We start from the raw sequence: 15,477 nt of genomic DNA, 5'->3' as shown, positions 1-15,477 counted from the left end.
GTTAAACCTGGGCACTGCCAAGTCAGCCTCTAAACCGAGTCCCTAAGAACCTCATCTACACATCTTTTAAACACCTTCAGGGATGGTAACTCCACCACTTCCCTGGGCAGCCTGTTCCAATACCTGACAACACTTCCCATGAAGAAATTTTTCTTACTATCTAATCTAAACCTCCCCTTGTGCAACTTGAGGTCATTTCCTCTTGTCCTATTGCTTGTTACTTGAGAGAAGAGACCAACACCCTCCATGCTACAACCTCCTTTCAGGTAGTTGTAGACAGTGGTAAGGTCTCTCCTCAGCCTCCTTTTCTCCAAGCTAAACAGTTCCCTCAGCTGCTTCTCATCAGGCTTGTGCTCCAGACCCCTCAGCAACTTTACTGCCCTTCTCTGAACTCTCTCCAGCACCTCAATGTCTTTCTTGTAGTAAGGGGCCCAAAACTGAACACAGGATTTGAGTTGCAGCCTCACCAATGCTGAGTATGGCCCTGTACTCAGAGGATGGCCCTAGTCCTGCTGGCCACACTATTCCTGATACAAGCCAGGATGCTGTTGGCCTTTTTGGCCACCTGGGCACACTGCTGGCTCATGTTCAGTTGACTGTCATTCGAAACCCCCAGATCCTTTTCCTCCAGGCAGCTTCCCAGTCACTCTTCCCTGAGCCCATAGCGCTACCTGGGGTTGTTGTGGCCCAAGTGCAGGAACCTGGCACTTGGCCTTGTTAAACCTCATACAGCTGGCCTCAGCCCAACGATCCAGCTGGTCCAGATCCCTCTGTGTGGCCTTCGTACCCTTCAGCAGATCAACACTCCCACCCAGTTTGGTGTCATCTGCAAACTTAGTGAGGGTGCACTCAATCCCCTCATGCAGATAATTGATAAAGAGATTGAAAAAAGTGGCCCCAATACTGGGCCCTGGGCAACACCACTCATGACCTGCCACCAACTTGATATACCTCTATTCACCACAACTCTTTGGGCCTGGCCATTCAGATAGTTTTTTACAAAGAGTGAGCCCAACCAAGCCATGAGCAGCCCATTTCTCCAGGAGAATGCTGTGGGATATGATGTCAAAGGGTTAGTAAAGTCTGGGTATACAGCACCCGCAGCCTTTCCCTCAGCTTGTTGCTAAGCTTCATTATTTCAAAAAAAAAAACCCTGAAAGAGATACATTTCTCTTTTTGATACTGAAGAATATCCTGTTTTAAAGGAAGCTTATTATTTTCTGTCCATTCTAGATGTTCTGTGCAGCATCCTGTGGAATCTATACAATTATTATATGCAGTTTTCAGAGTGCGTTGAGGCCAGAATCCTTGAACTTCGTCAACCTATAGAAAAGGAACTTAAGGTAAAAGGAAACTTCACTCAGACAATATGCTGATCTACTCAAAGGAACAGTGGAGCAGATATTATTTGAATTTGTATATAATAGCTCTGGCCACTGAAATCCCAACTACGCTTCACATTTTCTTTGGCAAGAATTTATTTTTGAGATGGGGAGTTGGTTGAAGACTTCAATGTTTGGTCTGTCCAGTTTAGCCATGGAGACTTCTACCCAGTAAAGCCCCTTTGGATTTCGCAATTGGCTATAAAGCAGTTTTAGTGTAAATACATATATTAATAGAATAAGATGTCTACGCAATAATTTGCTCACTTATTAAAATTTCTTGCATTTTAAGACCACCAGATCATCATAGCTGATCAGCTTTAAAGATCATCTTTTATAAGCAAATACCTCATTGCATTTATATGAAGTAATTTTATTGATTCTTCATTTTTCTAACAGGACTTTGTGAAAATATCGAAGTGGAATGATGTCAGCTTCTGGGCTATAAAACAATCAGTTGAAAAAATACGCAGGTAACTTGGAGCTTGGAAGTAAGGTTCATACCTGGAACCTTCCTTCCAGATAATTTCTCAATAATGTCAACCTTGAATGCAGGAATGTTTCTTCTGTTCATAACACAGTGGAAACATTTATTTCCAGCAGATGAGAAATTTCCAGGATTATAAAACTCAGTAAGATTTTTGCTTTTCTTTGGTAATTAGGACCCTCTTTAAATTTATGAAGAAGTTTGAAGTTGTTCTGAACGAGCCATGTCAGCCTGCCTTGGTGGAAATTGGTAAGGAAGAGCAACTGGACTGCTTGCAAAAGCAGGAAGAAGCTGACAACAGAGAGACCAAAGTTCAGAGGCTAAACAACACATTAAGAAAAATTCTGTCTGCTAAAACAGATGTTGCCAAGGTGATTGTAGTCTTTATTTGAAGTGTGGGAAGGATATTTTCTCTGTTCCTATCTTTGTGTTGCTTTTCACTGATTTATGCAGAAAAACTCTTACATAAGTGTCAAATCTGGAATATCTCATCAGCTTTTTGGTCTTGCTTGTGTTCAGTGTTACGAAACACTGCAGATGGGTGGGAACGCAGCATGAAAAGACGAGCGTGTTCTGCATTGATTTGGCACAATATCTGTGCTCTGGCGCAGAGACGATAGCAGTTACATGTTTCAACTCCAAGCTGCTTGCATATTGTCTGTAGCAATTTGTTACTTCCCTGCTAGTGCACTAATATGGACTGTGATTTGAAATTTCTCTTTTTTTTTTTTCTGAACAACAACCGAGGCAAATGATCATGTAGCTGTAGGATTTGTACATACATAAGCTCTCATTAAATATAAAATTACTTTGAGCTCAAATCCTGATAGAATGTATTGCATTGTCATACATTTGCTGTTAGTTGACAGCCTGTGTATTGCAAACATTCACCTTGGGCTAGCTGATACATGGTAAATCCTACTCCACAGTACCACAATTTAGCATGTCTCTAAGTTGTCCAGCACAGAGAGGACATAGACTTATTTTCTTCCAGATATAGTTTCCTATTCACATCCAGTAGGTTTTTATTAATAAAGATGCAAAGAGACAATTGTAACTCATGAGAATCTGGGAGAGAGTGGGAACTGCTCAGTTTCTTTCAGCTTCCAAGGCTTTGCTAAGTTTCTTCAGACCAGGAGGGTGGCTTATCTTACTCTCGCCTGTGACAGCAGGGGGTAGAGAGAGGAGGTAGAAATCTGATGCAAATCTAATGTGTTGTGGGTTTATTTTGTTGGTTGGTGGTTTGTTTGCAGGTCCGTAACTGGTAATCAACAGGGTTGTTGGGTTCACTTGTTTCAAATTAGTGTTGTCTTTGGTAGTTTCTACTTGTGTACTGTTCTTGTTCTTTAGAAGTGAAATTAAATTTGTATGTAGTGCAAAGTGATGGTGTTATTATCTAATGTCCCTCTTGCATCTGTGCAAGAGGTTATGACAAATACCCAAGAGAGTAGGATCATAGCATCTTCCATTTGTTTGGCTGTTTTCAAAACTAATGTGTGCTTGACATGCATATATTCTGATTTTCCTCAGGTGTTGGTACTGAACTGTTCAAAGAATCACCTAGGTATATTTTAGGGTTTCAGATGAATGCAGAATTTAGCCCTCGTTTTTGCAGTGATTTAATGGTCAAATAAGACAGCTTTGAGTATGTGTGTATAATTGGACTGTTTCTTTCATTTTTTTTCCTCAGAGGTCCCTGCCAGAAGAATGTCAAGATGGCATTACATTTCATACAGAATCTCTTCAGTATCGTCTGCCTAAGCTTACTCAAAAAATGAAGAAAATGTGTACAACAGTTACAGCAAATAATTCATTCTTAAGTCTGGTGGAAAATCTTGACGAGTTCACAGGTGAAGTATTTTTGTCATTTCCATACCATTAGTGACTTCTGTAACATAAATGGAGCAAATCAGGAAAAAAGTGTAGATATGTAGTTCCCTTCCCATTCTGTCTTCCCATGGCTGTTTTGTGTATGTTAAATTTTCACGTCTCTTACCTTTCCCTGCTGTCTTCTCTACAGGTGGTATCATTGTTTCTGTAGTTGAACTGCAAAATTTAACATTTGATCAGACAGCAGATAAGGAGAAGCAGAAATCAGAGGCAAAGCATATTCAGATGCAGAAGCAACGAGCTTTGTCAGATCTCTTTAAAAGCCTTGCTAAAACAGGTGAGCTTTGACTAAAAATGTGCTTGGTTTCAACAGTACAAAGTTCTTCAGCATTTTACTATTTTTGCTAATACATCTAAACCCACCATGTTGTTGAAGTCATAGAGCCACTAACTAATATGTAGAAGCATTTAAGTCTGTCTTTGTCTCTTGACTATGAGGCCTGATGTGTTAGCCCTTTCAAATACCTTCTGTGCTTACGTTTCATTAGTTATACAACAGTAGCTTTCCTGAAACAGGAATCTTTCTCTCTAGTCAGAAGTCAACTGCTCAGCTTTTAGAAACCAGAGGGAAGTTCTTTATCTTGTATCCATTCTCTAATCCAGAACTGAAATTAAGTTACCTCAAGATAATCAGAGCCCATCTTGATTGACAGAGTGGCAAAGGTGTGGTTGAGCCATGGAGACTGAATGGTCTGTTGATGGGAATTGTTGGAGGCACCCTGTTCAGCAGCCCAGTCTCCATTGCTCCCCTTGCTAGTCTTAAGGTATAGGACCTGCCCAGACAATTAATTGTTGCCTTTTCCTTTAGTGTTACATTAAGTTATTCACCAACTGTTCTTAGTCACTGAGCAGTTTAGAAACCAGCAGAAGTAAGCACTCTGGTTAAATAAACAGCTGTCTGACAGCAATCTGCTAAGTCATAGGCAGAAGTAGAAATTAATAGAACCTTGCCAATTTTTTATTCTTTTTTGAAGAGAATTTAGTATTTTGATGCTTCTCTTGGAAGCCATAACTTTTGGACTGCAGTGATCCTAAGAACTTCTCTAAATAAATAAATGGTCCCTAATGGTTGCACAAAGAAGCTTAGAAATGTGAAGGGTTCCAAGAAGGCATGATTTTGATAACACAGCACTTGGGAAATAAATAAAAGCAAAAACATCCTAAATGCTTTCCGGGAAGCAGGAGGAGGTTTCAGTTGTAGTTTTGAGTGTTTGTAGTTCACACTACTTAAATGAGTTGATCTGTGTACTGAGTAAATAGTTTCCAGAAGATTAAGGTCCTTTTGTATTTAGATGAGGGCAAACACGGGTGAATCTCAATGGGAGGTTTCTGGCACACATACTTTTCCTGTGTTTAGCATTTTTTTACTCACTGATACCAAAGGAATATCTGCCATTGCTGCCCTGTGAACTTTGTGCTGGAGGAACAGCATACTGTGATAATTTAATTAACATGTGGGATTTGAGTTATTTACTGGCTTCTGTCTTTGATTTCAGGTGATATCTGTACCTTCCTCATTCATCAGGTTTTTCATGTCTTAAAAATGAGGCAATGTTCCCTAACTCAGCTTCCTGAAAGGACTGGGCGAAGTGAAAAGTGTTGCTCTTAAGAGTTGTTCTCCAAAATGACAACGTAACCTAGATAGCTAATTTGTTACAGGCTCTGCTTATCTTCAGGATCCTTTGAAAGGAGTGTTTTAATTGTCTTGAGAGAAATTAGCATGTTTAATCCAGTTTTAAAAATCGCTAAAATAGCAGCCTTAAGACAGAGTTTTAAACGTATATAGCTGTAACTTTCTCAGGCCTTTCAGGTTCAAGGCTTTTTGTTTTTTCTCTTGGCCACCACCACCACCAGCCTTCTTTATACACACAGGTCTATGTTTGTCTTCAGCTGTGTTCAGCTGAAGATATCTAAGCTACAATGCTACATTACAAAAATTAAGCTACATTACAAAAATTGCTATATGTTCAAAGACTTGCCAAAATCAGACAGTATCAGGAGATAAAACCCTACATCAGAAAGCTTTAAATCTTAATACCAACTGTATGAATGAAAATTTTCATACAAAAGAATGAGGACATAAAAGGATGTGTGTTCAAATGTCATTTCAGGTTTGTCGTACCGGAAAGGTCTGTCTTGGTCCCGTTCAAAAGATTATAATGAAATACTCTACATACATCCGCTGGACTTGCGTAGTGCATTAGGTGTAGTAAATTGTACACATGAACTGGATGCCACGTATGTACACAACATTTCTAACCATTAGATTGTATGAATTATAGCTATAATATATAGAATTTATTGCATGTGGATTTAGACTGGAATTTCTAGAGTGTAATTTGCTGAGGATTTTAGATGCTCCTTTCTCTTTCACCCATTACTTCTCAGTTTGAAAATCTTGTACATACTGTACTGGCATGTACAACTGAGAGAGGGATTTTTAATTTGCACTTTTGACAACTCAGTTTCATTGTTACTATGAATTAGATTTCAATTAACCCTCCATTGCCCTGCTTTGCCTGGGACACTTTGCTAGCATTATATTAGAATGTAGACTGGTAACAATTTTTTTGAAGGTAAGTTGTAATTTACAGGGATTACTTTATTGTTTTGTCATCATTGACTAATGGAATATTTCAGGAGAAAACAGACTTCAAAGTGGGCCATTTCTGGAAAAAAGAGCTGAAAGGAAAGTTGTTCTTTTAGATGTTTCTCTGTTTTTGTGATTTTTGTCATTGAGACTGGCCTTCTCAAGTGTAAGGATTTAGTTTGTTATCTTCCATCAAGACCAAAATAAAGGCTTCTCTATCAAGCTGGATTTAGCTGTATGGAAAAAAAAAATCACTATTTAAGTGTTAAATTATATTCAGAGATCAAGATTTTGCTGCTATTGCTTAGGATTTCCTTAGGGTTTATTTTAAAAGTTAAATGTTTTCTTAAGACTAGAATACATGTGGAGAAAACGAAGAATTACAAGATCAATGCATTTGCAATATAACTGTAAGCAGACTCATTAGGTTGAAGCACTGACATGATGGTTCCAGTGTGCTGAGGTACTGGAATTTTATACCTTTCTAATATCAGACTTATTTGTGCTCTGTCAGGTTGCTGACAGAGATTTCTTCCGCCTGGGATGGATGCCAGAAGTACTTCTATCGGTCGCTTGCACGCCACTCTAGACTTCAGACAGCATTGTTAGCACCTGCCAAGGTAAAACACCAAAATAAAACCAGAAATCCTAATTCTGTTAACGTTATTTTACCAGCTTGCTCTGAAATTCTCTAGTAGTAAAAGAGAGTAAAAAGTAAGGTCACACTGTCTTCTGTAATATGTTACAAAATATGATATTCTGGGGCTAATCATTAAATGCGAGATTTTAAAACGTGTTGCTTTGTGACTGGAAAGTATCATTTTAGTGAACTAATAATCTGTTAAATGTACAGTATCTTTCATCCCAGCAGATCCTAAATTGCCACTTTTTGTACATGAAGCAAACTCTCAAAATGCTGAATCAAAGCTCTGTAGTAAAACAAAACCAGGTTTAGTTGTTCCTCATGAAAAAAACAATTGAAGTTTATAATTGGACGTAACTGGAGCCCATGTCTAACACAAAAAGTGCTGATATATTTATTTGCTTAAAAGTTGGTGCAAAATCACTAAAAGGAACAAATGAGTTCTGACAAATCAGTGCTACATTTTCAGTGTTCCAGGAAAAAGGGATATTTTCCAGATGCTCCTCACTATCCTTCACCCCTTGTTTTACAACATGATCTTGTGCAATGTCACAGCTGGCAGTGACATAAATAGTGGACAGTAGCTAAGATCAGTTTTGCTCTGTGTTGTAAACATTTATTTCAAGTTTTAAAATTTGCTCCTTTCTAATGAAAGGAGTGAAAGTCATTGTCAGTAAATCTGGTAAAACTAATTGTGGAAGTGGTTTTAGCAGGAGTCATGAACGTAAAAATTTAGGCTAGTATCTATTTGGATTTTAATAGTTATTTATTATAGTTATTATAGTTATTTATTGCAACCAGATTCCTGATAAGAATTGCTGCAGTGGAGTGCTATTTTATATGACTACTGTTGTAGAAGGTACTTGAAAATCAAATTTGTATGCAGGATATATGGAAGATGAAGAAAAATGAAGGTGCCGAATCTGTAATAACTATAATTTTTGTCTGCATTTTAAGACTTGTTCAATTAAACCATAACCTTTCAGCCTACCCAGTGAAGTGAAGTGAAGTGAAATGGAGGCACAGAGAATATTGTTGTCTGCTGATTAATCTAACTGTTCCCTCCCACTTTTTCTATATGTTTTCTTTAGGATATTGGACTAGGTAGCATTGAACGATGCAAAGGATTCACAGCACACCTCATGCAGGTGCTTGTCAGACAGAGACGATCTCTTACTGCATTGACAGAACAGTGGATCTTACTGAGGTATTTTTCATTTTCTGGCATTTAAGTGTTCGCAAGGAGTTTGACAGTAAGCAGTTCAAGAAAAATGGAAAAATAAGTTAGAAGAAAATAAATTTTAATTCTTCCCCACTTCCCCATGTCTCTCCTCTCCTTAATTAAGCCTATAAAAGATTTAAGCAGGGGGGTGGGGAGGAAAGGGTATTATTTATCCTGTCATTGCAGCCAGTGTTTTGGAAAAAAAATAATGTGGGAAAAACAAGTTAGGCATACATGAAGACTATGAAATAATTACTGTAGTTAATTACAAAGTTAAACCTATAGATGGTTAAATCTCTCTCCTTTGGTATTAGTGTAAGTTAATTTTGACTGTGTCCAAGTTGCTGCTTTGATTTGAAGCAGATAAATTATCTGGATGGCACTTTGAGCCAATATGAAGAAACCTCAACAGCTGAAAAAAAAAATTCTAGGAAGGTGGGAGATAGCAGATCTTGTGTCAAAACTGTAAAACAACAAGTGTACAGGAAATCCTTTCACTCTGATTTTTCTCTCCATTGCTCAACTCATCAGTTTCACTGCAAACTTCACTGTTCTGCATGTTTGTGCTCATCACTGTGGTAATCCGTAAGATTTCTTGAAGTTGGGTCAGGAGCTATTTCCTCTGTGCAGGGAAGGAAACCTAGACTGGTGCTGCAAAATTTACATTACCCCTAGGAAACCTGGTAAAACAAACAAACCCCAGCAAAACAAACAAAAGCCCAAAACACAAACTCTCACCTTTACAATTGCACGAATAATAAAATTTCTAAGACACTTATCTGCATTTCTGTGACTGTCATTGCAAATCAGATTGTTTGCTATGAACTGACTATTACCCAGCACTTCAGAGAATGAAGGTGTGTTAGAATCTAATTTGCTTTTATAATGGAGGAAAAAAGAATAATATTTGAGTATCAGGCCAGGAGTTTAAGGATGGTTTGAAAACATGGTGTAGATCCTGAGAAATCTCACAAAACCCTGTTTTCAAGACAACATGAAAGTATGCAATGGAGAGAAAAATCCAATAATTAAGCAAAACCTTTTTTTTATTTCCCCGAAAATACTATAATTTTAGTTTTTCCAGAAAGAGTTTGACTTCCACTGAATTAATATTATCTAGAGCTTTTATGAACTTAGTCTAAAGGTGGAGGTTTTCAGAGGGAAGTATTACACAAAACTTGGTGATTGTAACTTTTCCATTTTTCTTCCTAACCAGGAACCTCCTGAGTTGTATAGAAGAGATAGACTCTAGGTTGACTGCTGACAGAGAATATAACATCGCATTCCCTCCTCAAGACAGTATTCAAGGCTGGACTGACAGACTGCAGCAACTTTCCATGCAGTGTGTGATGGTTCTTGAGGAGCTGTCTTGGTTTGTACAATGCTGCCCAAAAGAAGAGCCAACAAAGTGCAGTGACGATGAAAGGACAGATGTCAAAACAAACATTTTTCAGAGTTCAGGACCTGAAATGGGAAGTGTTGTTACAGGAGTACCTGACCTTATTCCCTTAGAGCTAAAATACTTGTCTCCAGTAACAACTGAGCAACTGCCTCCTGGCTGCAGGATGCGAAATAAGGATCCATTATGGCTTCAGGTAACTACACAATTGACTGCAATGCTGGCAAATGTGAAGGCAATGAAAGCAGAAGTGGACAAAATAAGACAACAGTCATGTGAGACCTTGTTTTATTCCTGGTGAGTTCTACATGTGTATAAAATGGAATATCTCTCTGTTCATATAAGATGCATGTAGTTTTTTGAAAATGTTTGCCTGTGCATATCTCAAAAAGTGTGTTTAGGTGCTTTTGAAACTTGTGTCTCTTTGTTTTTCTTGCAAAATGCAGTGCCTGGCTTTTTAAACAATTGTATGTGTCTTCTCCCACTCCCCTGATAAGCTGGAAAAAAAAAGTGGTTGATCTTTGGTCTCCTGGGATTTCATCCCCATACCTCCTTAGTTAATGAGGTGGATTTCAAATGTAAATGCGGTGAAGAAATTTTTATTTTAAGAGCTCTATAGCCTATTTAATACTAATAACAATATATATGCCTCTCATTTTCTGTCCATTTCAAGCTGTGGCACACCTTGTTGTCAAACTTCTTATTAAATAAGTTTAAGATGGAGATCAGCTGCCTCTCATCCCTTCCCCTTCTTTCAGTATTATGGTATTTCTTGTTGCAGGAGAGATTTTGAAGTTTGCACATCAACTATGAGTTGTTTGCTGGAAGTTTCAGCTCAGTTACAAGGCATAGAGTCCCTGTTTCTTCCAAACGGGGAACTCAGGCAAGCTGCAAATCAGATGGCCCTAATCAAGACCCTGAAGTATATACAAGAAGAAGTTAATAATACGTCTGCAGAATTCACAGCCTGGAGAACACAGCTTCTTGCTTCCATGTCACATTGCAGTGGTAAGGCGAATTTTTTTCTGCCCATTTTGTAATTTAGATAAATATATAAGAATTCATTAAGTTGGTTATTGCAGAAGGTGGATCCACATTCATTCAGATATTCAGAAACACGTGACGAAATTCAGACTTGCAGAATTTAGTCCAGACTTTATTTGTGCAGTAATATTGTTTCCCCCCTTAGTCACTGTTGATGACAGATCTTACACCATAGCTGTAGGTCAGGGTTAGCAAGGAGATTTTAGTGGAACCATGTGGTAAAAATTGCGTAACACTTATCGTGCTCCTTGCATAGGGGACACATAGTAACCTGTAATTTAACATGTTTCTCTGTAAAACTGCCTGTTCTGTGGTTCAAAAGGAAATCAACCATCAGATGAAGAGTTTGTGGAGCACTTCTCAGCAAAAGTGGAAACTGTTATCCGTGTTGTTCTGTATGCCATCCAGTGTTTGGTAGAGAGAAAACAAGAAGACAGAAAAGAGGAAGAAGAATCTCTGGGGGAAAATGGTAAGTTTGTTAATTTACTTAAGCGGGGCAGGGGGGGCTAGTTTTTAAACTATGCAAACCTAAAAATTCCTTAAACTGTGTGTCTAGCAGAAGTACCAATGCACAAGGAAATTGCCATTTTAATAGAAGCTGCCTATTTAAGCAGATAGGATGGACACTTCTAGATATCTTGCTATAGCATTTTTAGAGTGTCTGACTTGATTTCCATGTTCTTTATGTATTTCAAACAAAGAGGATGCAGCCTCATTTGATGTGATTAAAGCAGGACATATAACTAAACTTTTGGATGAAGATCTCTCTGCTGATTTGGATTCTTTGCGTGTGCAGAAAGCAATTTTAGCAGTTTCAGAACTCCTGGAGAACCTGAAATCTTATGGGGAAGATTGCACTTCAGATAAACACAAGGTAGAATTGTTCTCAAGAGTTTTTGTCTTACGGGCCTCAAAAGATTTGGAATTGTGAACGTTTCTGATTAAATGTGTATGGTTTCTCACTGTCCAGTACCTTAGAACTATAGAAGCATGTGAGAAATTATGGCCAAATGTAAGTGCTCTTCTGTAGCACAAAAGTCAGATGTTTCTTTAGTAAAAAGGAATTTTTTAGGTTTTGTGAGTGTCTAGACAAAGCTTTGGAAACTTTAGAAATTGTATTTAAACTCATCCACTGATATTTCTGGTTTGGGTATCTGTTTTTAGTCTCTATCATCACCCTCTCTGAGGCATATCTCAGTATGTACCTAATCATGTACATATACATAATCATAACAGCTGTTCTTTGGTTTTAACTGCAGTTCTTCAACCAGTCCTGCTATTTGCTGGTGCGTTTAAAGCCCATGCTCTGCAAGTATTCAGACCTTATCCTGTTCTACCTCACCATTTCACTGGCGTCTCACAGGAGTACTGGAAAACTGCTTTCTGTTCTAACTAGCATTTTTACAGAGCTTGCCCAAAAGGTAAGTTATTAGAGATAACCTTGGATATATGGTAAGCATACATTAATTGTAGGCAAGTCTTAAGTAGAAACTAAGCCGAAATATGTACTACTATAGAAAGTTTTGTGTTTCTGTTTGCCTTTTTAGGGGTTTTGTCTGCCAAAAGAATTACTTGAAGATGAAGCTGGAGAGGGAGCAACACAGTTTCATGATTATGAGGATGGTGGTATTGGAGATGGGGAAGGCAAGAAGGATGTCAGTGACAAAATAGAAAGTGAAGATCAGGCAAGTGTTTGGGGTTGCTTGCTTAATTCAAGTTAAACTGAAAAAGCTCTTGAAATCCATGTTGTGGTTAAAGTTACCTTCAGTCTCCTATTTAGGTTGGCTCTTATCATTGCGTATGAGCTTTTAAATAAGCTTGAATATGTAGCCAAGATCCCCTGTAATTTTTGGCTTTATCAATAATTCAGATAGAAGACAGTTTTCAAAAGGGTGAAGAGAAGGAGAAAGAGGATCAAGATTCTAAACCTGACATTGAAGGAGAAGACAATGCAATTGAAATGTCAGAAGACTTTGAAGGAAAAATGCATGATGGAGAACAGGAGAAAAAAGGTTTGGTCCTTCCACTGTGGCAAACTTATAAGAAATATTATAGATCAATCCAGTAATGGTTGATTGTTTTGGATAATGGAGCAAAGATTAAAAGTCTGTGTTCTACAACAGAGTAGTGCCATTTGTATATGAATACTAAGAAGTATTAATATGAATGCTAAGAAGTGTACAAAGGAAATACTGTCTCTCTTTTTTTATTGTGATGCTTTTGGAATGAAGGGAGCCAGGTCTTCCTGTTGTGACCTGACCTGCAGACACATTTTAAAATTAGTCACTAGCTTTGGAGACCTGTTGAAGATCAACAGAATACTTGAGAATATGGCTGTAGTTAACTTCAAAATGTGACTAATGAAGCTATTGCTGACACTTAAGCAATGAAAATAATTTAATATTGCCTTTTTAAAATGGAAAAAAATAGCAACATTTGGTAGATTCATTCAAGTTGCTACTCACCCAAAAGGTGGCACTTCTTCACTTTAAAGAGTAACAGCTTGAACATCCAAAACTGATGTGTCTTATAAATTACAGTAGTGTTAATCTACTTTCAAATTTTTGACGCAATGCCAAGAGTAAGTTCAATCTGCAGAAGAAGGGAAATTCCCAAACTGATAAACAAATACAGTGGAGTGGACCTTCTCCCTCCCAGTAATGCCAAAATGTTTTGAAAATGGGGGCTGGAGAGGGTAAAGAGTAGAGAGTTGAAATCATCCAAGTTTTGCACCTTGGACTTGTTAGTCTGAGGGAGAGAATGCTCTGTGTGTCCGTATGTCCAAGAGAACGCTCTGAACCATGTATTCAGGAGCCTGCTTTTATGGGTGTCAGTGCATGTGTGTCTTCTTCTGCATCGCTTGGTTTAACTGCATAGGGTGTTGAAATGAAGGTGCTAAGTATGATTTCTTGTTTCTGACATTAACAAAAACATCAGCTGTGTCTCCTCTGTACTGAGCTGAACTCTGTGCATTCTGAACTGTACGCAGATGATGATGAAAATTCAGATGAAGAGGAGGAGCTGGATAAGCAGATGGGTGATCTTGATAATGCTGAAGCTGATGATAAACTGGATGAGAGGCTCTGGGGTGATGAAGATGAAGATGATGATGAAGATGCCAGTAGTAAAACAGAAGAAACTGGACCAGGAATGGATGAGGTAAAGAAAAAAAGGAGTGGGAAGAAAAATGTCAAAGTAATTAAGCTCTTTTAACTTGATGGGACCTAGACTGTGAACTGTTGCATAGCTCTTGGTCTTGGAAAAGGATAATTTGAATATATCACAAATTTTATTTAGTGTTATGGTTTTTTTTGTTTTGTTTTTTTTCTCTGCGAGAGATCATGTCTTGTCACTGAGACTTTGATAAGTGAATAGCATAATTGAGTTTTTTGGATTTGTTACTTAATAGGATGATTCAGAGCTCGTTGCAAAAGATGACAATTTGAGTACAGGAAACAAGGATGATAAAAAACAGCCTCCCAAGGATGAGGAAAAAGAGCAACAAGAGGAGGACAGTGGAAACAAAGAGAAAATCCATGAACAAATTGATGAGGTAAAAATGATTTGGACTACGTAAAGTATCTTGCTGTTATACCATATTCTGTTGCTCATATCATGTGTTTCTGAGAATTTGAAATAGTCTTCAATAGTGAAACTAGTTCATTTCGGAGCTAAAAGTAAACCATATTTTATCCATCATATTATATTTTCTGATTCATAATACAGAAAGAATTTGTTTGTACTAACCTGAACTTGTAGGGGCTGCCAAAACAGGCTTTACTCTGAGTTGATGCTTTAATGGACAAAGCTTAAAAATTCTTGTTCTGTCGTGTTTAGTAACAGAAACACCTTAAGTCAGTGGGACTCATCCCAAAAATCTGTATACAGTATGCTTGAAAATTCTACATAATACGCAAGAGTGCATTTACCGTCTGCAAGAGTGCAGGTTCTGAACACAAAACCTGCTGGTTTTAAGAAGTACCCGTTTATGTAAATGCATTTGTCTAAGTTAATCTTTGTCTGCTCTTTATACATGAGGATGTGTACCAATGGAAATTAGTTTTTAACTTATCAGAATGTAATGTTATATCCAGTATTTCAATGTCCTGGAGAATTCAATAGTATCTTACTTTTTTTCTTTGCCTTTCCTCTCACTTATTTCATACCTGTTGTTTCTCACCCCTCCTATTCTTTTGCTGACAGCGTGAGTATGATGAGAATGAAGTAGACCCTTATCATGGCCAGCAAGAAAAGGAGCCTGAAGTTGAACCTTTGGACCTTCCTGATAACTTGAACCTGGAGAATGATGCGAAGAGTGATGAGGATGAAGAGGATGAAGGTACAGCTGAAAATCTATCTACAGATTCCTAGATGAAAGCCAAGTGGAAATAGGGGGGAAGCAGTCAGATAATGAGCTCTTTCTCTACAGAATAGAGAGGTGGACGTAGGACTATGTGTAACAAGAAGCTGCAAATTCACTTCTGTGTATCAATGTACCAAATGCAGGCCAGATTCTCAACTTTACAGCATTTTCCTTTACCTTCCTTTCACACACACTGTGGAGCAGGCTTTCTCACGTTATCCAAGTGATACACCCTAAATAACTTATGCTAGACGCTCCTATGTAATTGTTCAGTTGCTTTTGTGGTTTCAGTTTTTTCAATGATACTTACAGGCATTTGTTGTCAAAGTCAACTGGCCCTCAAGAATATTAGGTTAAAGGAAGTTAATAGGAATTCATCCTGCTGTCTTGTTAGTTACAAACTAATTGTAACTTAAAGAAATTATTTGCTATAGAAAATAATGGATATTATGCATAA

At 37.9% G+C, this 15,477-nt stretch overlaps 1 protein-coding gene across 1 annotated transcript in view; it reads left to right on the top strand.

The window, feature by feature from the left end:
- MDN1 (midasin AAA ATPase 1) overlaps positions 1–15,477 on the top strand; it is a 105,097-nt gene that overhangs the window by 72,786 nt on the left and 16,834 nt on the right. The window contains exons 71-88 of the mRNA XM_065059572.1: positions 1,234–1,343; positions 1,782–1,855; positions 2,045–2,240; positions 3,560–3,719; positions 3,890–4,036; positions 5,871–5,997; positions 6,864–6,969; positions 8,084–8,199; positions 9,431–9,910; positions 10,395–10,621; positions 10,980–11,126; positions 11,359–11,531; positions 11,917–12,078; positions 12,205–12,342; positions 12,528–12,669; positions 13,647–13,816; positions 14,067–14,210; positions 14,861–14,996. Of these exons, the coding sequence (XP_064915644.1) occupies positions 1,234–1,343; positions 1,782–1,855; positions 2,045–2,240; positions 3,560–3,719; positions 3,890–4,036; positions 5,871–5,997; positions 6,864–6,969; positions 8,084–8,199; positions 9,431–9,910; positions 10,395–10,621; positions 10,980–11,126; positions 11,359–11,531; positions 11,917–12,078; positions 12,205–12,342; positions 12,528–12,669; positions 13,647–13,816; positions 14,067–14,210; positions 14,861–14,996 (2,955 nt within the window). The remainder of the gene's footprint in view (positions 1–1,233; positions 1,344–1,781; positions 1,856–2,044; positions 2,241–3,559; positions 3,720–3,889; positions 4,037–5,870; positions 5,998–6,863; positions 6,970–8,083; positions 8,200–9,430; positions 9,911–10,394; positions 10,622–10,979; positions 11,127–11,358; positions 11,532–11,916; positions 12,079–12,204; positions 12,343–12,527; positions 12,670–13,646; positions 13,817–14,066; positions 14,211–14,860; positions 14,997–15,477) is intronic.

This window comes from Columba livia, chromosome 3 (assembly GCF_036013475.1).
Source record: "Columba livia isolate bColLiv1 breed racing homer chromosome 3, bColLiv1.pat.W.v2, whole genome shotgun sequence".
Taxonomy (NCBI): Eukaryota; Metazoa; Chordata; class Aves; order Columbiformes; family Columbidae; genus Columba; species Columba livia.
Note: the sequence above shows the minus strand (reverse complement) of the source record. Positions and strands in the feature narration are given on the sequence as shown.